General features: G+C 43.6%; 1 protein-coding gene across 1 annotated transcript in view; it reads right to left on the bottom strand.

The window, feature by feature from the left end:
* Positions 1-23,203, bottom strand: part of LOXHD1 (lipoxygenase homology domains 1) — a 150,132-nt gene that overhangs the window by 79,045 nt on the left and 47,884 nt on the right. Inside the window, exons 10-19 of the mRNA XM_027885827.1 lie at positions 22,711-22,961; positions 21,439-21,574; positions 17,644-17,804; positions 17,260-17,346; positions 14,629-14,764; positions 12,543-12,697; positions 9,046-9,206; positions 1,907-1,983; positions 856-1,052; positions 317-509 (exon numbers count right to left, since the gene is read on the bottom strand). Coding sequence (XP_027741628.1) covers positions 317-509; positions 856-1,052; positions 1,907-1,983; positions 9,046-9,206; positions 12,543-12,697; positions 14,629-14,764; positions 17,260-17,346; positions 17,644-17,804; positions 21,439-21,574; positions 22,711-22,961 — 1,554 coding nt within the window. The remainder of the gene's footprint in view (positions 1-316; positions 510-855; positions 1,053-1,906; positions 1,984-9,045; positions 9,207-12,542; positions 12,698-14,628; positions 14,765-17,259; positions 17,347-17,643; positions 17,805-21,438; positions 21,575-22,710; positions 22,962-23,203) is intronic.

Consider the following 23,203-nt stretch of genomic DNA (forward strand, 5'->3'; position numbering starts at 1 on the left):
TAAATGTGAAAAAAAGCAGAGCTCACTGATATTGCAATGAAGAAGCACATTGCCCTGAGCTGTGTTATGCTGTGCAGGGTGCAAATTTTTCACATGGTCTCACGAAATGGAGATGAAAAACTCAGTAATGTCTTTCAGAAACATTTTCTTCCAGAAAAGGAAACACAAAAATAATTTACTTCCCTCAGCGATATTAGCTCGTAAGGGTGGGGCCTTTTTGGTTTTAATATCTTAGACTTGTCCAACACACTTGTCCTCGAGAGTGGCAGTAACACATTTTCAGTCCTAGCTATAAAACAGCCACGCGTCCTCTTACATTTCTCAATAGGCACAATCTCACTGGGGTAGACTTCCACCTCCACCCTGCCATCAGCCTCGTCTTTGTCGAGCCATCGGTTGCAGGGGAACATGTACTGCCTTCCCTGGACTGGAACTGTGATCTGGACACTGGCCAGGAACCAGCCGGACCGGAGACCCACATTGTCGTGTCCAATCAGTATTCGGTTGATCTTTGGAAAAGAGAACAAAAACCAAGAGGGCAGGGAAAAACCCCCACAGAATTTACACACACAGCAGAGTCTACTCAATGGATAACAGTCTCCTCACCCCGCCGCTCTGTTCTTCCACTGTGCTCACGTAAATAATTTATATATGTATTTAACTATAAAGGCAAAGAACTCTTCACATGCCAGCATGTACACTAGACTGCTGATGTAATAGTCTAAGTAAAACGTTTTTCCTAATAACCAGTGTAAAGGTCACAGGTTCTTTCATCACATTCAGTCCTGGGTGTTGTTTTGATTCTGAATTCAGACACTTGCACGAAGCACAAAGCCACCTGCAATTCATTCTTACCTTCCCAATATCCATCATATCTAAAGTAAACTCATCCACTCGACCACGTTCAAAATAATTGCCTAGATCATTATCAGAGACTAAGAGAGGCTCTTTGCTGGAGTCTGCTTTTTCACCGTAGAGTTTGATGGAGACTTTGGAGTCTGAGCTGGCACCAGGGATATCTCCCGTCTTCACGCTGATGTGGTAACTGACATCTAAAGTGAGATTGACGTACAAAATACAGACATGTGAGTGGCATTTCCAGTGCTCAGCCAGGCAACTGGCTTCAGACAAGACACAGGGGAGGAAGGCTCCAAATAGGAGGCACAGGAAGGACTTTGTCCTCCATTCATGCATCCAGCATCTTAGGGCCATGCTGGAGAAGCTGTCACACCTTGGAGTTAGCCACCAAAACATAAGAGATCCAACACTTACATTAGTAAGCATGTAATATTCTGCATGCCTCCCTCCCACTGTTAAATGATTACCCAAGTTAAATATCCTCACTTAGGCAAGTGAGGATATTTAACTCTTTTTCATACTTACAATTTAATGCAATAAATTTTACTTTTTTTTTTTCCCCCTAAACCAAAACAAAAATCTTCTCAACCTGAGATCTGTAGGCACCGTTTTCTAAAGAAAATTGTAGTATTAGAGGTTCTCCAGAAAACAACAATATAAAACTTTTGGTGATTTTCTTCTGTGAACACAATTATTCGATGGAATTTATTCTACTAAAGCAGTGGCAATTTAAGATCCTTCAGAGAAAGCTATACAAGAAAGCAGTTCTTAAACAAATCACAACATTAGAAATCAAAGTTTCTTTCTACACATATAATGTTACAATTATGCTCTATTATACCAATTAATCCCATTCACAAACTAGAATTTAGGAGTCGGAGGCATTTCCAGCTGAGTGACCTACTGCAGTTTCTTTCATAAGAATGGCAAAAAAATGCCCAGTAGATTTACTGTGAACTGACAAGAATTATTAAGAAGAATAAAGCAAGTAAATATGTGCATGTACAGCTCAAACCTAGACCTTCTTTTTTTTCCAAGCTGAACTCACTTTTTAGGATTGGTGACTCCCCAGCAGGCACTAATTCTCGGACAATCTGACCATCGTCCTCATTTTTGTCAAGCCATCTGGTTTACAAAAAGAAGTAAGTTATCTCTGAATAATTAGCACCTGTTAGACCTTTGAAAATCTAGGCTGGCTCCACACACAGTCCAAACCCACACCATAGTAAAAGAAGATATTTTTTACAGGGTTCTGTATCTCTGCTAACTTAGCAGGAGCTTGACCAGACCATACGGCAGCCAAGCTTTAAAACTCCATTTTTCCAAGAAGAGAGATCGTGAGAGCCCTGCTCACAGTAGATAAACATCTGCTGTGATGTCCATCTGCCTGAAAAGCACAAACTCCATAACCATAAATTATTCCTGTGAACAGGCAGTCTCAGTCTTTTGAAATCATTGACCAGAAAGACTTACAGCCTTTATTACTAACAATTGATTGCAACCTTTATAGCATGTAGGTTACTAAACCCCCCTCTTTTTTTTTTTTTTTTTTTTTTCCCCAGTCTTTCTGTACTTTAGTTTGTCATCTCTTTTTCCTTCCTTACAGATAAGTGTGTATACCCCTTTTTTCTCCACCAGGAAGGGGATGAATTACGTTACTCCCATTTTCAGGGCTGGGTATGTGCAGGCAGCTGCCACCAGCAAAAAGGAAGGATTTCCTGTGTTTCTCAACATTGCTTTAATGATCCAACTAGACTAATTAAGAAGAAGAGCTGGGCACAAAGCAAGCTGCAACATGATCTCAAGGGAAAAAGAATTCTGAAAGGAAAATCATAGAATTATAGAATGGTTTCAGTTGGAAGGGACCTTAAAGCTCATCTCGTTCCACCCCCTGCCATGGGCAGGGACACCTTCCACTATCCCAGGTTGCTCCAAGACCTGTCCAGCCTGGCCCTGAACACTTCCAGGGAAGGGAAATCTGCAGTCTCTCTGGGCAGCCTGTGCCAGGGCCTCACCACCCCGACAGTAAAGAATTTCTTTCTTAATATCTGATCAAAACCCGCCCACCTTCAGCTCAAGGTCACTCTCCCCTTGTCCTATCACTACATGCTGTTTCAAGAAGTCCCCTCTCCAGTCCCCCTCTGAAAATCCCCTCCCAAAATGTGGGGGAGGAACCAATTGCTAATCTGGTAACCTTCACAGCTGCTCCTTCAGCCTCAGGGATAAAGGATTTTCAGCCCCAAACCCATCATGCGCCATACAGCAACCCTTGTACGACAGCAGCAAGGGCCCTGGCAGAGGTTTCTGATTTTCCACTTCAAACCCAGACTGCTGCAGGACTCAGGATATTCCTGTACGCATCTGTTTAGGGTCAGGTTTCCCACAGTGGTGCCGTCACAGCAGGAGCCATTCCCAGAGTGCCCATTGTTCCCAGGTAGGCATCTATCTGCAGCAGCATCTTTTGCAGCTAAAAATACTGCTTAAAACCAGCAGGGGCGAGAAAAGGACAAGTGAGCAATCTCTGCCGGGTCATGCAGGGTATTTAAATGGCTATAATAATTCCCAGAACTACAAAGAAGAAAAACAACCCCCCGGAAACTTCCTTTTTAAAGGCGCCCACACAGTTGTCACCGTGACACACACATTGTCCTTGGTTGACCCGTGAGCCAAAAAAGAAGAGGAGCTCACTTTCCATTTAAGTTTTCATCTTTGATTTTGATGGTGAGTCAGCACGTATGGAAGCCAAAAAATGACCCTTATAACAAGGATTTGAGGACATGAACAAATGCCCACTGAGAGCTGGATCAAACCTACGGCACCTTGCTGGTAACAAGCCATCAAAGCTTACAGGCATGACCAGTTGAACAAAGAAGAAACCGGATATTTTGGAAGACCAAAATGACTCCATTTTATCCATCTGAAGAAATCTTATATTTTCAGTCTCCTCCCCTCTCTCCTCCCACCCAGAAGAAAACAAAAAGCACAAAGAAACCATGCCAAAAAACAGCACCAGGAAAGAAAACCAAACGTGAGCCAGAGCCAGCCAGCCCTGGAAGCATGAGCAGCAATGTTCTCATGCAAAAGAGGTGCACAGAAATCCCCAGCACACAGACACACGTCTCCAGCCCCAGCTCCCCTCTGAGCTTCAGGAGGTTGTTGGGTATGCAGTCTACCCCGTATTCTTCCCTTTCAACTCTGCAAAGCAGGTGACCTTGTGCAGATGGGCTTGGAAAGCCAAGGTGGTCAGCACGAAGGTGATGAACACATGAACATGTGATGATCACACAAGAACCCTGTGAGGGCATCAGGTGCAGTGGTGTGCCTCAGAGGAGGCTGAGAGGTGTAAGGGGATAGAGGAGCAGAAAAATCTGCATGGAATACAACGGCAGTGAAATTGTCGTCAAGAATTGAGCAAGGGCAGAGTGCAAGGGGAGAATGCTAAGATACCACCTTGCCTTAAAAAAGGAAGTCTTTTACTGATGTTTTAGGGTTGGGGGATTTCTGTTTTACCTGTGAGAAGTGGTCCTTTATACCTTTGTATCATGTAGTTCTTTGATGCTGGCTCTGGATTCACGTCCTTGGACAGGCATCCAATGGCTAGGGGACCACATCATCCCAAAAGTCAAGATGCTTCTGTGTACATGGATGTTAACTCGAGCCTGAACTCCACAACCCCAGGACCACTGAATTCAGCATGATCTTCAGGAAGGCAGAAGCTCACAAGGTAGGCACACTTCTGCTCTCCTGCTGCTGGTTTTTGCATCCTGCAAGCTGCTGTTTCTGTTGCCAGTGGACATGCTGCTGTTTTCTGTCACCTTCAGCATTGCTGGTGGTTTAGGGATATCTGGGATGTATCTGGGTGAACTGCTTTTGCACCAGGGTGGGAGGATAAAAATACATCCCAGAAGAAACAGATCTCTGTGTGCAGAATGCAAACACTATCTGCTTCAGCAGTGAGGACAGGTGGCAAAAACGAGTCAGAAAAAGAGGACACACCCCTAGATAAAGGAAAAATACTGATAGCAAGAGAAGAAGCATGTTTTGGACAGAGGAGGAAGAGAGAGGCTTATCAGCAGAAGTGGCTAAAGGCTCTTTGCGTTGTTTCAGCCAACAGAACAGTCAGGAATGGCAGAACTCTCAGAAAGGAGATGACTCTAGTGACAGAGGAAATATTTGGATGAGCAATGCCACTGCATTCCTTCCCTTCAGAACACATGGAGCAATATCCTTAATTTTACCTCAGTGTAATTCCAGTACTGTGTCACTGAGCAGCAGATTGCAACCAGGGGTTTATAGTCTTACAGAGAACGCAAATGGATTGACAAATTATAAACACATCAGGCTGCAGAAAATAGAATTTTTCAGTGCAGTGCCATCATATTCCTAGTACAAAAGACCTGTCAAAATCTTCTCTTTTATCAGAGTTTCTGTATTCACATGCCACTGTGGGTTTTGCAGGGGTGCAGTTGTGTCCTGTGTCACATACTTGGTTTTAAAGAGATATTTTATGACCAATAACTTAAAGAGGACACAAATATGACATGAAAGCCACTTCAGAAAGAATTTCTAGAGGATCAGAGATTAAGGGGAGCACTGCAAAAAATATGGTATGACATCATACATAACATTTGAAATCCAGTCTGCATGCAATTAGAATGACTAGCACATCTATTAGATTCAGAAATGCATTTGTATTTGTGTGTGTCTTTAAACATAACCTACATACAAAAATGTGTAAAACAGATAGACATTTCAGTTTATTTTTAGGTAAGAAAAGGAGGTTTCTCTGGCTAGCTTGTATGATGAACATTTTTGGCATTTGATCGAATAAATGTTCTTTCACAGGAGTCTCCTAGTGCATCATCCCATTCATGGTCTGTCTGTTGTTCTTCAGGGAATTAATGATGTTCCCTTTGCTTGTGCTGGAGAAAAATTAGGATGGTGAGGGCCATATGTTTAGAAAAAAATTTAATGACATATCACTGAAGATTTCAGTGGAGATGTAATGATTTATAGTGTGTAAAATTCTATCCTATCACGAACTCGTGACTTTGCCTGATTGAAAACTCATTTCTGTCTGGGATATAAATATTATAAAAAATAGACATTTAGGAAACGTCAGCAGGTCCATTCCTGGACTTCCAGAACACTTTGAGGAGAAAATGAAACCTGAAGAACTCAGTCTTGATCTTCAAAAAAGCTTGGCTCCAGTTCTGGGGGGAAAGGTTTGCTCCTTAATTTTGAACTTTCTAGGGATATTTATCATCACAACACCTAAACCCTATCATGTATTATAAAGTTCAGTGATGCCACAGAATGATTCAGTGTTCAGTCCCTAAAAGCATATAATGCTATGTGGTTTTAAGGGGGTAGTAGTGCTGCAGTGCATTCAAGTGATGTACTAGTAAGTCTGCAAATAACACTTGGAGAAGTCACTTGCATTTACTTCTTGCAAGCACAGATCAAATGACCACTTTAAAAATCACTGACTCTAAGCCAACTCCTTAAAAGAGTTGAAAGCACAGGCCTGGGAGTCATTATTCCTTGATGCTCTACCTGAATCTGACACAAACTCACAATTAATCCACTTAGCTTCCCTTTATCTCTGCTGGCTCCCTTGTACAACAAAGACAGTTCTTCTCATAGAGCTCTTGTGATTACTAGGTAATAGATGATCCTACAGAGTCATAAAAAAAAGCTTTCAAATTAAAAGGCAAAACACAGTCGTGTATATGAATATGTAAATAACAAGAACAGAGACTTCAGAGAGCTCTGTGCAATGAAGATCTATGAGGGTATCTTAAAGACATCAGTTGCAGTGGAAGCTGGTTAGCCAGCTCCTTGCTGGAGTATAGCTCCCCACATGCTGCTGCAACCCAGTTTGTACAGAGGTAAGAAGTCTGTGAAGCTTTCTGCACAGGTGAGATGTGTTTCTGCTGGGAGGCATTTCGTCCTTCAGCTGTCTCACAGAGGCAGCTAAACAGCAGAAGGTCGGTGGAGTGGCTTTCAGTAGGAACTCATCAGCAAAATGTGATTTCTCCAGACCATGAAACTGTGCTGTGTGGAAGAGTGGAAGTTAGTCAGGTCTCAGAGATAAAGGCAGTGAGATCAACATGTCTACTGGCCAAGCAGAAAGAGAATGTTCCCTGGTGTCCCTTGGATGGAGTCTCTAACTAACCTCACTTTCATTGCCTCTTCTTGGCCAAGTCTTCTTCAACATCTTGGCTCCGAAGAGGCAGGCGAAGCAGGACTTTCTGAGTTCCCGCCAAAGCAGCAAGGACATAAGCTGTTCCTGGCCTACAGGACTGGAGAGGAACATCCAAACGCTGCAGGTCATGGAAATGTTTGTCCCTCCCATGGAGGATGCAGTGGGTGAGCACCTTCGCCCTCAGATGTCTCCAGACTCCATGACGACACCCGTACTCTGCGATGATGCCTCAGTCTCCCGAGAGACACGGGCATCAAAGATAAAGAGAGGGAGCAGCTGTCCCTGTGCTTGATGGTGATCAGTCATGTGACCTTCTCAATCTGAGAGGAAGAGATAATGCTGGCACAAGGACAGCAAACAGATCCACACGAACAACACTGATACCGCTTGGGAAAAGAGACATTTAGAAAGATAAGAAGAGTGGAATTCCACCTCTGGCAACCTGAAGCCTTAATTCACCCCATGAATATTTTGGGGGTAAGGTCTTGGGTTTTCTTTCTCCTTCCTTTTTCAGTCCCTGGCCTGAGGGGGAATGCCCTCTGGATTCTGATATTCCTGATCCACAGGTGTGGAAGCCAAGGGGGAACAGGGTCATCCCTCCAAGCTGAAGGAAGACGCCCAGTTAAACAGTCATGTGAGGAGACAATTCAAAAGGAAGCACTTAAAATATGCCAGCTGCACGGTGCAGTTAGACACAGAAATATCTCTGAGGAGCCTGAAAAAAACCCAGCTCTTCACGTGGACACCTCATGTCCAAGGAAAAACCTGTCTAGCCTGCTTGCTTTAACTCAGTTAAAACATATGGCTGTTAAATATGGATCAAAAGGCAGCAATGACTACGTGGTGGTTTGTTCTTTGAGAAGGGAGAAACTGGCTTTCTTTTCACAACCAAGATGACATTGCATCTGCTGCTCCTCCGTGCTGCCTCCCCAGTGAGTTTGCTCTCTGATGTGACGTGGCTTTAGCAATGCAGAGAGGCTGGGGCTGGCTCCTGTTTTGTGTTTGGCTGACTCCCCTCGTTATAGTGGAGTTCTTCCAAGACACGAGACAAGTAACCAGATTAGACACTTTACCTTTTTTTGCCGTTTAAAAATAATTGTGTTTGAGTTTTACAATTCCACTTGTCCCCCAGGAGATGACTTTTTAGAATAGGTACTTGGTGGTGTGAAATGGAGCTCAGTGAAGGTCCACCCAACAGGGTGGACATCCAAGAGGGCAAGCATGACTTTACAGGACCTTGAGCTACTCTGAAGTTAATCTCTCATGTTTTCAATTTAGTTCTCTCTGGTTTGTCCTTCAATGTTGAAACAGACCTTACTCAGTGCCACAATAGATTATTCATCTTGTTCCCCACAAGTGGCCTCAGCACTGCACGTTTCTTTTGGCCACTTGATTGTCTAGGGAGGAGAAGAATACATTTACAACCCACCCATAGAGGTAAGTTACAGCCCTCTGCTCTACCACTATCTCTGTCTCTGTGATATGCATTTCCCCTCATGCAAGGAGCTCTCAAGATGGCAGCATAAAAATTTTGCGTTCTCCCAACACAAAAATAGCATCCCATTGCTCCTGGAGAGGTGGGATGCGCATGTGAGGGACCAGAACCTCATTCCACACATGCAGTAACACCAGCATATTGCAGAGTGTGCTTCTGCAGCAGGCAAGTGCAGTGACATTGGATGTGGTCCTGGCAGGTTGTGTTTTTTATCTTTTGTAAATTCTCTGCATTACTGAGCTAATTGATGAGAAGTTCATAATTCAAATTGCTGTTCATTTGGTAAGGGGAGTTAACTGTATCTCAAACCTCCCAAACCACACTCTTTGCTTTCAGGCTTAGCAAAAATAAATGAACTAATGAATAAATAAAAAGGATTAAGCTGTGCTCAGAAAATTCCAGTCATGGACCAACAACTAGGCTCTTCAAAGTCTGGCAAATGCATAGACAGAGGCATAATTTGCAAGCATTGTTTTTCCAGTACCTGTAGCAGGGGAATTCCACAGCCTCACTTTCTGGCTGTCCTTCTTCCCTCACTATCACTTTGGCAAGGTACCAGCCACTGCTTCCTCCTTTGCCATCATGCCCTATCCTCACCCTCCTCACCTGCTTCAGCGTTACTGCTTCAACGAAGAATTCATCAGCCTTTGAGAAGGAGAAGAAAAAAGGTAAGGCAATATTTCTCCCTAAAAGCAAACCAACAACCCAAATTTATTATTGCAATCAAACCAACGTCATCAGCATGCTGCAAGATAATTCTTCACAAGATGAAGGAGAAAGCACGAATTTACCAAAGAATGAAACCTTGAATATTTGTCCTGGATGTATAACATTAGGTTTGTAAATATATGATCTGCCAGCATTTTAAATCTCCCATGTCATTGCATGCCCTCCACAACTGTAAAAAAGAGAAGTAATTTGATTATTAAGAAGTTCATGGAGAGAGGCAGGAAATCCAAGTTCAAACCCGTGCTCAGATATGAGCTTTGTAGAAAATCCAAAGCAGGTCACTTCAGACCAAATCCACAGAGGTATTTGAGAGGTACAGTTCAAAGACATTACTCTGTGTTAAATTCAAATAACATGGAGTACTGAGCACAATTTACCCCCATTTAATTTCCTGGCATGCCAGTATGGGCAGGGCTGCACAGGGGTATTTCCAGCTGCTCCATGTGTTGTGTTTGGAGGTAAATACCCTTAATACGCCATGAGAGACTTGGATTTTATGTCTTTTTTTTATCTCTTTCTTTTGCTTCCCCAGGAAAGGTCTCAAACCACCAGCCTAGAGACTACCCCAGGTGATGGCCCTTCAAGACCAGGGCTCTGTTACCCAAGAGTGTACTGGGACCAGCAGTTCTCGATGGCTGAAGAAAGAGAAATGTATTAAAAGAGTGAGTTACTCCTGTGGGAATCAGGCCAGGCAAGTATCTGTGGCACATCTACAGATACACACACACACACACGGCACATGTAGGGTAAATACTGGGTATCAACACACAGCATATCTGCAGCATGTGAGCCCAACAAAGAGAAGTGACTGCTGTGGTTGCCATCTGGCTGAGATGCCTTGCTAGGTAAGAGAAACCTAACCACTGTCATTCAGTTGTCCTTCATCTCCCAAAAGCACATATGGTGGTTGCACACATCCAGCTAGCTCCCAGAAAGCGTGGTGGCAAGGCAGTATTTATGTAAATACTGAAATTTATTAAAACAATCATAATTTTTTGTCATCATTCGGGACTCCAAACTGTCTCTTAAAAAAGAGACAACTAAACATACTGCCACTGCCTGAAGTGTTAATGATGGGCTTACACGTGCCAATGTTACTTACATACTCAGAACTGCTGAATTGGGGATTTAAAGTATCAAAACCTTACTGAGTCAGTCAAAGTCAACGTCGTTCAATTCATTAGGCCTGATGCTCACCTTACTTATTAATGGCTGATATAAATTAATGAGTAAATAACTAACTGGAGCCAAACAGGGCAAACAACCTAATTTAGAGGCATCTTTAAATCTTACTTTCTACACAGGCTGTTGGTTTACATCTGCAGGCAAACTTTTAAAGTTAAATTGGTAATCAAGGTACTATTGGTTTAAGTGGCTGTAGATTAGAGACTGCACTGACTAAGCTGCATTTCTTTTTAACAGGCTATCTGAGTTAATCAGTGTAGATATACTCATTCAGTCTCTTGAATATATGAGCTCTAAGTTTGTCAGGATCAATTCTCAAACAGCTTCCAATTCATTCATCAGCTTTCAGCTCCTGGTGCCAGGACAGCAGTTTTCCATTAGCACGTTCCAGTTTGGTTACATCATTTGCATAGTAATAATCACATGATTTGATTGCCAAAATTATGTTTCTTTTTTTATCCTCCTTCATGTAAGTTAGCCTATAACTCATTTTTTTTTGTGAGTAAATATAATAGAATTGTTATGGAATCCTAGAATGGTTTGGGTTGGAAGGGACTTTAAGGATTATCTCATTCCAGCCCCTCTGCTGTGGGAAGGGACACCTTCCACTAGACCAGGTTGGTCGAAGTCTCATCCAGCCTGAACTCGAACAGGGGTGGAGCATCCCATAAAATAGCCTTCATCTGTGTTTAACATATTTGTATCCTCTGTGAACCAAGCATCTTTCTTTGGAACTGCACTGAAACAGCCTTCAAGCCACCACCAAAACATGACTCGTTTTGCTACCATTTTGACAAAACTAGGTTTCACCAAATGAAAAAAATACCACATTTTATATCCTGGGCCTACGTTTTAAAACTAAAATATCTGCAATTCAAATGCATAGGCAAAAAAATAAGATGTTCAAAATGTCCACGTGTGCAAACCTTTATATCATTTAACAGCAGAATGGACTCTCACTTTGTAATTGCCACATGTTTCCACATACAGACCTTACAAACACAAGAAATACCTGAAGAAAGTTGTTTTAAACTCTAAAAAAATTCAGTGATTTCAGTGAGGAATTGGAAATTCTGGACAGTCAAAGGCAAATTCAATGTACTAATGCATATTTCAGAAGCCTAAATTCAATGGTCTATTTTGAAAACGTGACCTCCTTTTATCTTCATTTTCCTTCCACTCTGAACCTTCAATCAAATAATGACAGAAGAGATGGGAAATCTGCAGACTTCTGAATCTGATCAGATTCTCAAAATCTCCTCCCGGAGATATTGATTACATTTTACTAGTCCAAGTTGGACCCTAGAGATCCAAAATTGGATACATATTAAGTAGGTTGACCCCACAGATCAGATCAGCACAGTATTTGCTTGCTGATACTGCCAATGCTGCAAAGGCTTTAACTGCAATTTGACTTCTTCATTATCTCCAGCTTTCCAGGGAATAAGCTTTGTCTTCATTTCAGGCCATTTCCACCCCCCCCTCTGTTCAGGACACAGACATACAAAAATATATTGAAAGCCTCTTTGAAAATAAGACACAAAAATTGAGTGCAGGATGGTTGAGAGAGACTGGGGGAAATATAAAAGAAACATGTTAGTCTTTCGGTTCTGAAATTTCACATCAAATAAGATGCTTTTTCTTCCTTTGCCCCAGGAGCCGAATTTTTTCTATATTGATGGAGGGAGAAAGGCTCCCTTTTCTTCTTGGAAAATTTCCTGAAAGCCTACTCCAATCTGGAGATGCAATTTCAGCAGTCAGTACTTATCTGGGGAGCAAACCAAGAGACTCTTTCATGAACATACAGACATCAAGCAAGGGCACACTGTCCGTGACCTAAGCCTCCCTCCAGCTGCAACCTGTTACGACGATGTGTCTACATGATTTATTTCTCCCCTACCGCCCCAGCCCGAGCTGGCAAGGAAATCAGCTGAGTTTACAAACACACACCTCAAAAAGAAAAAAGGGGGAAAAGAGAGAAAAAAAAAAAAAAAGAAAGAAATGAAATTTATAAAACCATCACACGCTTTTTAAAACCCGTCTTGAGGCGCTGCTGAGCGAACTTACGTTGCCTTTCTCGAATTTGTTGACGGTGTTGATGCAGTTGTAGAGGACGCGCTCGCCCGTGTCCCCCTGGTCGCCGATGAGGCAGACAAAGACGTTGGCATCTGTGCCGCTCCCGCTGACGGTCCCCGTGCACACTGTCACACGGTATTTTATCACTGGGGGAGACATAAATTAATAAAACAGTTTCGGCAACACGATTAATTGCCACTGAAATTCACCGAGGGTTTTTTTTTGACGGGCCCGTAATTAACTTTAAGTGTCCGTGCTTCCAGCTGGTACTTGTGCTGATGCATTGGCTTTTTGCACTTGCTGGTTATCACCAGGGAAGGAAAACAAGCCAAAAGAGGAAGATGTGAAATGGTAAGAGGACCCATAAAAGCCCCCCAGAGAAGGACATAAAGATGCTGACCCCTCCAAGTAAAGCCTCATGAACTGGAGTGCACGGCCTTACTGAGGTCTCAGTCCTGCTACCTCCCCTCCTGCCTTCCCAAAACGGTCCTGGTGATGGGGGACCTGGTAAAGTGTTTCTGGAAAACAACATTTTCAGCATCCAGGGGCATGGCAGGCAGACAGAAAGAGTTAGAAAGGTACAAGTGCTCAGGTATCTCAGGAACGGGATCTTCATGTTGGGTTTATGGGGCAAGACAAGCCCAGCTGGCCCCATCCCCTTGAGATCCTTATAATCATAGAACCATAAAATTATAGAACCATTGATGCTAGAAAAAGCTTCCAAGATCATGCAAGACTCCAAACTTTATGCAGGAGTTCAGATTGTGTCCTTGTTATTTGAGATGTCCCTGTGTCCTTTGAGATCTTTATTTAGGATTTTTCTGGGTAGATTTTGAGCTGCCACCTTCCTCCCCCAACCCTGCCCTCATCACATTGGGTGAAGGATTTCCAGGAAGAAATATCACAAGGAAGAACCAGCCCACAGACCAACCTTTGAGAGAGGGACCTTCTTCTCCAGTGCAGGGAAGGGACAAGAAGTGTTGCTCCCACCCTCCCTCCAAAACCCACTTGCAAGCCCAGCACGCAGGTGCTGCAACTTGACTCTGCTCAGCACAGCTACTCCTCTCAGGGAAGTGCCTGTGTGAGGATTCAAGCTGCCCTCTCCACAGTTGATTAAAAATACATTTCAAAAACCAGGTTTATTTACATTTTAATAACATCTGCAATTACAATTACTCTTCCTCTCCTGAGGAACTGCTCTGCTGCATACAGATCATTGAAATCAGAAATTTCAGAAAACAGGGGACTCATGGTCTACAGAGTGTGGGTGCTTTGGTGGAAATATGAAAAATCCCACTGGCCACCTCGAGATATTCTGCCCTCCGAAACTCTCCCTCTAAACACATTTAGTTCTTGTGACACAAGGTCAAGTCAGGAGTGGCCACTTCAGGAAGCCAGTGCAAAGTTCTGCTGCTTTCCTTAATTAAATCTCCAGATCAATTAAATGGATAAATAGCTTGGATTGCTTATACATACTGAAAGATGCATTTGCTTTTGCACTACTGTTCTGTGCAACTTCCCATATATTCATACATACAGCTGCATAAATTTGCATATAACTAAATAAAACTTTACACATGATTGTTGAATTGTAGATTGCATTTCAGCTAAGCTTGCTTTCCATGAATATCCCTCAGACCTTGCATTTCACATTTTAAGGGAGACTGGAAAAAACCCACAAGCCGTACAAAAACCCCAACTAATTCTGGAATCAATTGTGCTGCGACCAAATCTTTCCCATTTCCCATCACAGAGACATTTGCTAACCAAAAGAAAAAAAAAAAAAAAAAAAAAAAAAAAAAAAAAAAAAAAAAAAAAAAAAAAAAAAAAAAAAAAAAAAAAAAAAAAAAAAAAAAAAAAAAAAAAAAAAAAAAAAAAAAAAAAAAAAAAAAAGAAGGCTAGGATTTCTGAGGCTTCATGCAGCTAATGATGCACACAGAAAATAGTGCAGAGAGAAAGTGCCAGAAAGAGAAGTTAATTGAATCGCATCGGTCTGCCTGTGCATCTCTCGCACAAAGAGGGTTCCTTTCTATTCAGGTCCTAAGCAAGAGCCCTGCACAGAGCCCGTGGCTCTCACCTGGCATGACTTCAGACACCAGAGATCCCTCCGCAGGGAGCTCCCTCACGATCTCGTTGTCATCTTCATTTATATCGAGCCAGCGGCCACAGTTGAACGAGTATTTTTCTTTTGTCAGCGTTTTCAGCAGAGTTACCTTCATTAAACCAAAACACTGCGTGAGTTCAGAGGCTTAAAGACAAAAAAAGCAATAAGCTCCTGACAGGCTTTTGCCAGGGAGGCAGGAGTAGGTAGCAGCAGAGAAACAAAACACATTAATAATGAGGCTGTAATTCTGACTTGTGCACTCCAGTGATGCATGGAGCAAAGTCATAGCTGATGGCTTTTCAAGTCCTTTTTTCTCCAGTCACTCCCTGGCACTGGGAAAGTTTTGAAGGATTCTGTGGCTCTTGAAATTTCTCATCATAAGCCACTGTAAAAACCCAAAGATCTGCAGTAGCTTCCAAATGAGTAATGAGCAGGTAAGATAGTGGTCTGCAGTTGTCTGGTGAAGGAAAGGGTACAATGAAGGTTTGTGAAATCACAGGTGACATGAAGAAGGCAAAGAGGGGTCAACTGTTCACTGTTCTGCCGCAAGAAGTACAGGGCACCAAATGATGCTTGTGGAACAAAGTTCTAAGCAAACAAAAGGGCACAACCAGCCTGTGAAGTCCTTCCCAGAAGCTATTACGGTTGCTAAAAGTTTAACTGCTCAAGGGGAGGCTGGAAACTTTGAACAAATGGTTGGAAGAAAAATCTATTAAATGCTTTGTGTTTGGTAGATCTGTTCAGGAAATAAGAGTCCAATTAAACAGTCAAAAACTGGAAGAATGTTAGAAGTATCATAAACGCTTGTCCTTTTCTTGCACTTCTCTAGATGGACTAGACGGACTTCTGGCCTGACCAGTGTGGCTGCTTTCTGTTCTTGTAATAGAAGATAAAAGCCTGACCTGGCATGAAGCAAACCTGGCACGAAACGTGTGAGGGCTGTATCATTTAAGGCTTCATCTAAGTTCCCAGATGCTAAAATGGACGCACAAGTGGTGTGATTCACGTGCCACGAGCCTGATGCGTTCAGAAAACATCAGGATGGCTGCATATGGACAGGTTGATTTCATGGAGTCACAGAATCATAGAATCATTTAGGTTGAAATAGACTTCAATATCCTTGAGTCCAACCATAAGATCATTTCATGCACCTTAACCACGTTTGCTTAGGCAGTTTGGTCAAAAGTCAGTCCTAGACACACTGCCAGATCCTTCTCGTCCCTCCTGAGCACAGTTTTTGTGCAGGAAAGCAGGATGCCACAGGGAAATACGTAGCTATGGAAGATACAAGCATTCTTGTTCATCATTTGTGATGAGCAAGGACCAACAGAGATGACTGCAGTGGCCCAAAGTCTGACCAGCATTTTCCTTCTGATAAAGACCACAGTCAGACTCTTTCCACCACCATGTGCTGATAACAACAGTATTTGCTGCCCTCTTCCCACTAGAGATGGGTGATGGCTGCGGATGCTTTTGCAGCTCCATGACAGTGCAGGAGAACAGGATCTGTCAAGCCACATTAGAGCGCTAAATTGTGATTTATTTACAGATGCAGAGATAAGTGTGTGTTTTGTTAGGCGCAGAGAATGCCTTCCAAGGTGCTCAGGAGGAGCATGGGTGAAACTCAGAGATGAACTTGCTGCCCAGACAACCCAGGGGGAGGGCTCATAGCATGGTCATCAATGCTGGTAGAGCAAAAGGCATATGCCTGAGGTTCAAGCAGACCATCCTTTTAATTTCCTAAACATCTCAGTGCTGCTGTCCTCTGCACAGCCTCTGTGGTCTCCTCCAGTCTGCAGGTGATCACCTCCTGTCAGCATTTCGGCGCAGGTGATGCTCCACTCTGCAGCAGTTCTCTGCTGCAGTCAGTTCTTTGTTATGGACAGTCTAAGTAGGCCACAGAAGGAGTGGGTTTGCCTCTCTGTACAGTAATGATGTCTGGGAGTAGGAAGGGCAAGGAGAAACACCCTGGTAGCAGTGAGATGGGACTACAGTGGTCTGAGACTGGAAAGATGGGAAAATGTGGTTTTCACCATCAATCTGAGCTGCTGGGAGCTGCCTCTTCCCAATACTCTGATTCGCCAGACACAGAATGCTTTAGATTAGAAAAGCCCTCCAAGATAATTAAGTCAAAACATTCCCCCAGCACTGCCAAGGCCACCACTAACCTCCTGTGTCCCCAAGTGCCACATCCACACGGCTTTTAAATCCCTTCAGGGGTGGGGACTCCACCACTGCCCTGGGCAGCTGTGCCAGGGCTGGACAGCGCTTTCCATGAAGGATTCCTTCCTAATATCCAATCTCAACCTCCCCTGGTGCAACTTGAGGCTGTTTCCTCTCTTCCTGTCACTTGTTACCCGGGAGAAGACACCAAACCTCACCTGGCTACAACCTCCTTTCAGGGAGTTGTAGAGAGTGAGAAATTCCCCTCTGAGCCTCCTTTTCTCCAAGCTTCCACCCCTCTGCCTGACAGGGAGGCACCTCTGACCACTGCAGCACATCAAACTCTGCTGTCAGCTGGGGAGCAGTGACCCAGGGCTGGCTCTGCAGACCTCTCTGGCCAGTCTGGCTTTTCAGATCTACCTTCCCTTGCAGTCCCCTCACCTTATTCAGATGCCAGCCAGCAAAAGGATTTCTTTTCTCGTGCCATATCCGAAGCTTATAAAATGTGCCCAGATCAGGGAGCTCGATCTATAGAGGGGGAAAAAAAAAGTGCGTTATCCATTTCTGTACATCAGCAAAAGGTGCACACAAAGGATGCCTCTGAACATCTCTTCAGAGCTAAATCAGAGAGGAGTCAATAACTAAGCCTAATCCCTCTTTGGAGAGGACAAGGCATATCATTTGCATTATCACCAAACTTCACCTCCAATATAGCAGGATTTACCAAGGTAAAGACCTCATGCTGGTGATTTTCCACGCAGGGTTGAAGCTAATGCCATGGAAAACAATGCTAAGCCAGGTTTACCACTTGCACGAGATTCATACCATGAACTTGTCAGTCTGTCCAGTTTCAAAGTTGTCTGAATTGTTGTCCAGCTTCATCTCATCTGACTTCCCCTTGTCTCCATAAATCTGGAAAAAGATGGTGGCATCTGTCCCTGCGTTCTTAATGTCGCTTGTCCAGATCCAGAGGGACCAGGGGTTCTCTAGAAAGAGAGGTTCTAAAAGTAAGTTTTAAGGGTGACCTGGTTAAAAAACATAATTATCATTATTTCCTCTGGTAGGTAAAGAGGGCAGGATGACATGAAAGAAGACCAAGACATATCATCTTTTTCTGCACAAACGTAATCAGCTGCCACCTGACTTGTAGTAATGAGATTGGCTGGAAGTACAATTCTGTGATTTCATTTAAAAGAAAATTAGGTGAAACCAAAAATCACCACTTTCCAGGTGAATCATATTCTTCTGTTATACATTAGGAATAGGGTAGTGCAGGGATGTGCTCCATCCCTGTAATTTCAGTATACTTTCAGTATATATAATATATACTTTCAGTATATATAATTTCAGTATATAAACAACTCTTATCTTCAAAAACCATAAAGCCAAGGAAATATACAGCTTTCCTTTTGCCAAAGGGAAAGAGTCTCCAGTTACTTGAGCATAGTGCAATGAAGCTCCAGGTAGCTCCTAAACTTCCTGAATCCATGTCTGGAACAAGGAGCAGCACAACATAGACAGGGTAACGAGCCTTCCTGACACTGGGCTAGTTACCCCAGATATGCCTTTTGCAAAACAGTTTGGCTCAGAGGCCACTCAGGTATCCCCAGCCAGGCTGCACCATGTGGGGCAAACACACTCAGGAGTGATGCAAGGATATTTTCCAAAAGTTTTAAAATTATTTAAATGCCTCAATCCCACCCAATCTCAGTTAGCACTTCTTTTTTTTTTTTTTTTTTTTTTTTTAATGCTACGTGACGTGCCAAAAGATTGCGGCCAAGATGCAAATTTTTTATCTCTTAAATCTTCACTTTAACTGTAAGACCAGCCCACCCGGCAGCAAGTTTACATTGGTTTTCATATGAGAAGGTGGTTGCATATAAAAAAGGTGACATTATTTGCACTAAAGAGCCCCTCATCTGCATTCTTTATTGATGATAATGTGTGTCGCTTCTGCAGGCCTTGCAGCACCTACAGGAGAGGGAACAGCCTTCTTTCCTCACTCAGACATCAGCTGAATTATTAACAAATCTTAATGAGAGAATTGCTAACCCTTTCAGTATGCCTGAGCCCACACCAGCACGGCTTGACCTTCAGAGCCCAGAATGGAATATAAAAATATGATGACATGCATATAAATTAGATTTTTACTGATCTACTCAGTGTTTGACAGTAAAAAAAAAAAAAAAAAAAAAAAAAAAAAAAAAAAAAAAAAAAAAAAAAAAAAAAAAAAAAAAAAAAAAAAAAAAAAAAAAAAGGCAAGAGCTACTGAAAAAAAAATGAGAGGAAGAGGGAACTCTTAGAAAAAGTTTTGCCCCTGTTTTAATAATATACAAAATGTTCATGACCACTCCTTTCTGAAAAGCACCAGTAGGTTTTATATGAGCAGAAAAGAAGCAAAGACAGTTCTGTGGATAGCATGTGATAGAGAAGCCTGGTCTCCCTGGGGAAAAGAGCAAGGGCAATTCAGACACCAGAGACTGCTCTCATCTGTCTGGTTTGGCCTCCCTGACCTCTTGCTGAAGGAAAAGAGGAGTGATGCCTGTGTGGAGGGGGAAACTGGACCTTGTACTAGGATTAAATGCAGATAGAGGGCTGTTCAGGGAGAAACCACACAGGGAGAAACACGGGTGAGCTAGGGGCAGCAGCTGCTGGAGGTGACCTGGCATTTCCCCAGAAGCCCATCATCATCCTCCTTAGGGCTCATAGAGCACATTCCCCTGTTTTTTTGTGCCTTCACATCAAGGTATCCAGGCAGTCAGGAAATTCACAGAACAAGAGCAAATATTCCCCAGGTCACAAACACCGGGGAGGGCTAAATCTGACACAACAATTTCCAGCATAACGTTCGAGATGAGGAAAGGAGGGAGTGAAAAAAAAAAAAAAACAAAACACCAAAAAAACCCAACAAACCAAAAAAAACACCCAGAATAAATACAAGCTACACATGGAGCTGCAATCTGCTGTGGGAGCAGCTTGCGGATGCTGTGCTGGGAGATGTTTCACCATGGATACCCCAAGTGAGGTTCAGCCCAGCTTTGATCAGCTCCACAGAAAGGGACAGTCCTGTATGCGCGGGGAGATAGGCGAGATGACATAATAGGTCTTTTCTAACTCCGAGTCTTACGCTTCTATAATCTGGCAGCTAAAGGTCACAGATTTCTCAAGGCTAATGCTCCCTGTCTATCTCCTGCACTGCAGTGGCAGGGGAATTAGCCTGTCAATAACAATCAGAGCTGATAATAGAGGGTTAAAGGTTGCAGATGCTTTAGCTAAATGGACCGAGTCGGAGGCGCAGCGTGGTTATAACACTGACTAACATTTAGATAAAGCTTATTTAAATGAACTGCTGCTTAAGCAGGAGCCCACCCGAAGCACACACGGATTAAGCTGTGTCCATTATCCTAATTAAAAGATTCTGTTTACACACACAGGCACCGGCGCAGGCGAGACAGAAACGATGTGCTTTGCTGGGTGCAAAACCAGCCAGCGAAGCGAGGCCGGTGCTGGAGCCTGTGTGGATGGATGAGCATGATGAACATGCCCATGCACTGCTCGGCAGGGCACAGAGCAGCTCCTCCCTGCAAACGTGTGCCATTGCCTCCCTCTAGAGAGGAGCCTTCAAATTCAGCACCCCTGTGCCTCGGGAGGCACATTCAGTAGCTGGACAGGACTCACACTGGTTATTTCTCTAAGGTCAAGACTAAAAAAAAAAAAAAAGCTGGAAGTTAGCAGGAAGAGTTTTGTTTTTCTTCCCTTTTTTTTTTTTTTTTCCCTTCCCCCTCAGGGTTGTATTTTTATTGTACTTAGGTTTTGTTTCCATCTAGGACTGAAGAAAACTTTGCTTCTGTAGTAATAGGAGATGTAGCCTGGCTTGTCTGCAAATGTAAGATGGTGGCTGAGGCAGCCCCAAGCACAGTGAACCTGGGAAGGCCGGCAGGTCAAACTCCTTCCTTTAAGAAAATGAGAGTAATTCTTCAAAATATTGTAGAAGTTTAATTTTAAACTCCCCAAAGCAGGACGTTCAAAGCTTAAGCTCATGCCCCAACATCAGAAGGAAGCAAAGCTGATGGAGAGAGTCCAGGGGAGGCCACGGAGATGCTCCAAGGACTGGAGCCCCTCTGCTCTGGAGCCAGGCTGGGAGAGCTGGAGGTGTTCACCGGGCAAAGGAAAGGTTCCAGGGAGACCTGAGAGCCTCTTCCACTGCCTAAAAGAGAGCTGGAGAGGGACTTGGGACAAGGGTGTGGAGGGACAGGATGAGGAGGAATGGCGTCCCACTACCAGATGGGATATTGGGAAGGAATTGTTGGCTGTAGGGGTGGTGAAGCCCTGGCACAGGTTGCCCAGAGAAGCTGTGTCTGCCCCATCCCTGGAAGGGTCCAAGGCCAGGCTGGATGGGGCTTGGAGCAACCTAGTCCAGTGGGAGATGTCCATGCCCATGGCAGGGGTTGGAATGAGATGCTCTTCAAATATCCCTCCCAGCCCAAACCATTCTTTGACTCAATGACTCAGTTCACCTCTACTTGACCAGAGTTTGTCCCATGTCACTCAGGTGACACTCATGTTGCTTGTGGGAGGGGGGGTGATGGTCACAGGAGGGTCCTGAACATTTTTACCTACTTTTCAGTCTTTTCTGGCGTAGAGAGACCATTTCATAGAGTTCCCTCTCTATGAGACCATCTCCTTCATCTTCATCCAGCCATTTCCCACACGGGAAGGTTTGCTCAATACCAGTGAATGGGCAGTAAACCACCACCTGGGAAAAGAGATTGGGAAAGTGGGGTTGATTATTCTGTTGCTGGCAGCCCACGTTACCTCCATACTGAAAACTTAAAACACCAAAGCAGAGGCAGAGCTGGAGATCTTGGTCCTGCTCTCAAAATCAGGTTTTCTGGACCAACGTGAACAGGACCGTTTGCACAATTCCCAATTGGCAGTACAGTTACAACCCATCTGTCTTGTTATTCCCACTTTTGCAGCAGTAAATCAAAATAGGTCAACCAAGGAGAGGTGAAAGACCAGGAGGGGGAGGGAATGGGAACAGGGAGGGTGGCTGCAGGAGTCAGCCCTGCACCACACCAGTGCATGGGTAGGGCTTTGCAGAATATGAAAGATACAAAAAGCCTTCAAACACATTCTAGGCTGACTTTTGCTTTCCAGGAAAACTGCATTTCCACATAGCTTCAGGATAGGCAGCTGCCTCTCTCCCTATCCCCCCATCACCTCCTGCTGACCTTGCACATGATCTCACATCACATACTGCCCCACTATCTCCCAGCAACAGCCGAGGTCAGCCACTTCTTGCTGATGGGTTGTTTCAGGGGGTTTTGTTTGTTTGTTCGTTTGTTTGTTTGTTTTTGTTTTGTTTGGGTTTTTTTGGTGTGTTTTTTTTTTAATAATTTCTGAGCTCCAGAGCAGCATCTAGAAACTTCAGGGAAGTCTGAGTGTAGAGGATAACTTTGAAACGTTCAGCACAATCCAACACTGCAATTCTGTCCGGCCCCTTGGGCGAACATCTGAAGGTGCTTTTGGAGCTGAGCAAACAATAATCTCTCCCTCCGTGACTGCAGAGGGGCAATCAACCCAATTAGCAAGTGATTGACTTATGCATCTAATGTGCCTTTGAGGCAATCAGCTACTCCCATGCATGATGTACAGTATTGACTTGTTAAGTCGTGGATATTGCCATCCAAACAAAAGCAGGTTTATTTATTTATTTTTAAACCTCAATTGGTTGTTGGGGGTCAGGCTGGGGTCAGGAGACAGTCTGACAGCTGCCTACAGACAAAAAAAAAAAAACTTGGCAGTGTTGGCTTAATGCTGGGACTCCATGACCTCAGAGGTCTTTTCCAACCTAAATGATTCTTCGAGTTTATGATAACTAAGTCTCACCTTCTCACAGAACCAGCCAGAACTGACGCCACAATTATCATGCCCAATGGTGACCCTGCTGAGAGGGCTGAGAAGAGCAGCTATCTCCACGTTAAAGAGATCTGTCCTGGCACGCTCAAATTCGCCCCCTTCCAGGAAGATCTTCCCACTGTTCTTTAAGCCTTTGGAGCCGTGGAGGATTACGTGGATCTTGGAGTTTGTGCCAGCTCCTCTGATATCTCCTGTCACTACAGCCACGTTGTACACAATACCTGAAGGAATCAGGAGTTTAGTTGGGAAAAAAAAAGAAGGGAGGAAAGGAGTCTGAGAGTTATGATTTTGATTGGATTTGAGTTGTAGTCTATTGGTTTTCCATTGCTGTATTTTGACCTTTAACTTAGGCATAATGCAATGCTTCATTTGTTTTTGTCCACACATAACTCTGAGAAATACACATCTACCTTCAGACTGACCAAGAAAAAAAGGCTGGGGGTGACAAAATCCCTATCACATG

This window comes from Empidonax traillii, unplaced genomic scaffold, assembly GCF_003031625.1.
Source record: "Empidonax traillii isolate 1590-97213 ecotype Southwest subspecies unplaced genomic scaffold, ASM303162v1 scaffold10:size5872457, whole genome shotgun sequence".
Lineage (NCBI taxonomy): Eukaryota > Metazoa > Chordata > Aves > Passeriformes > Tyrannidae > Empidonax > Empidonax traillii.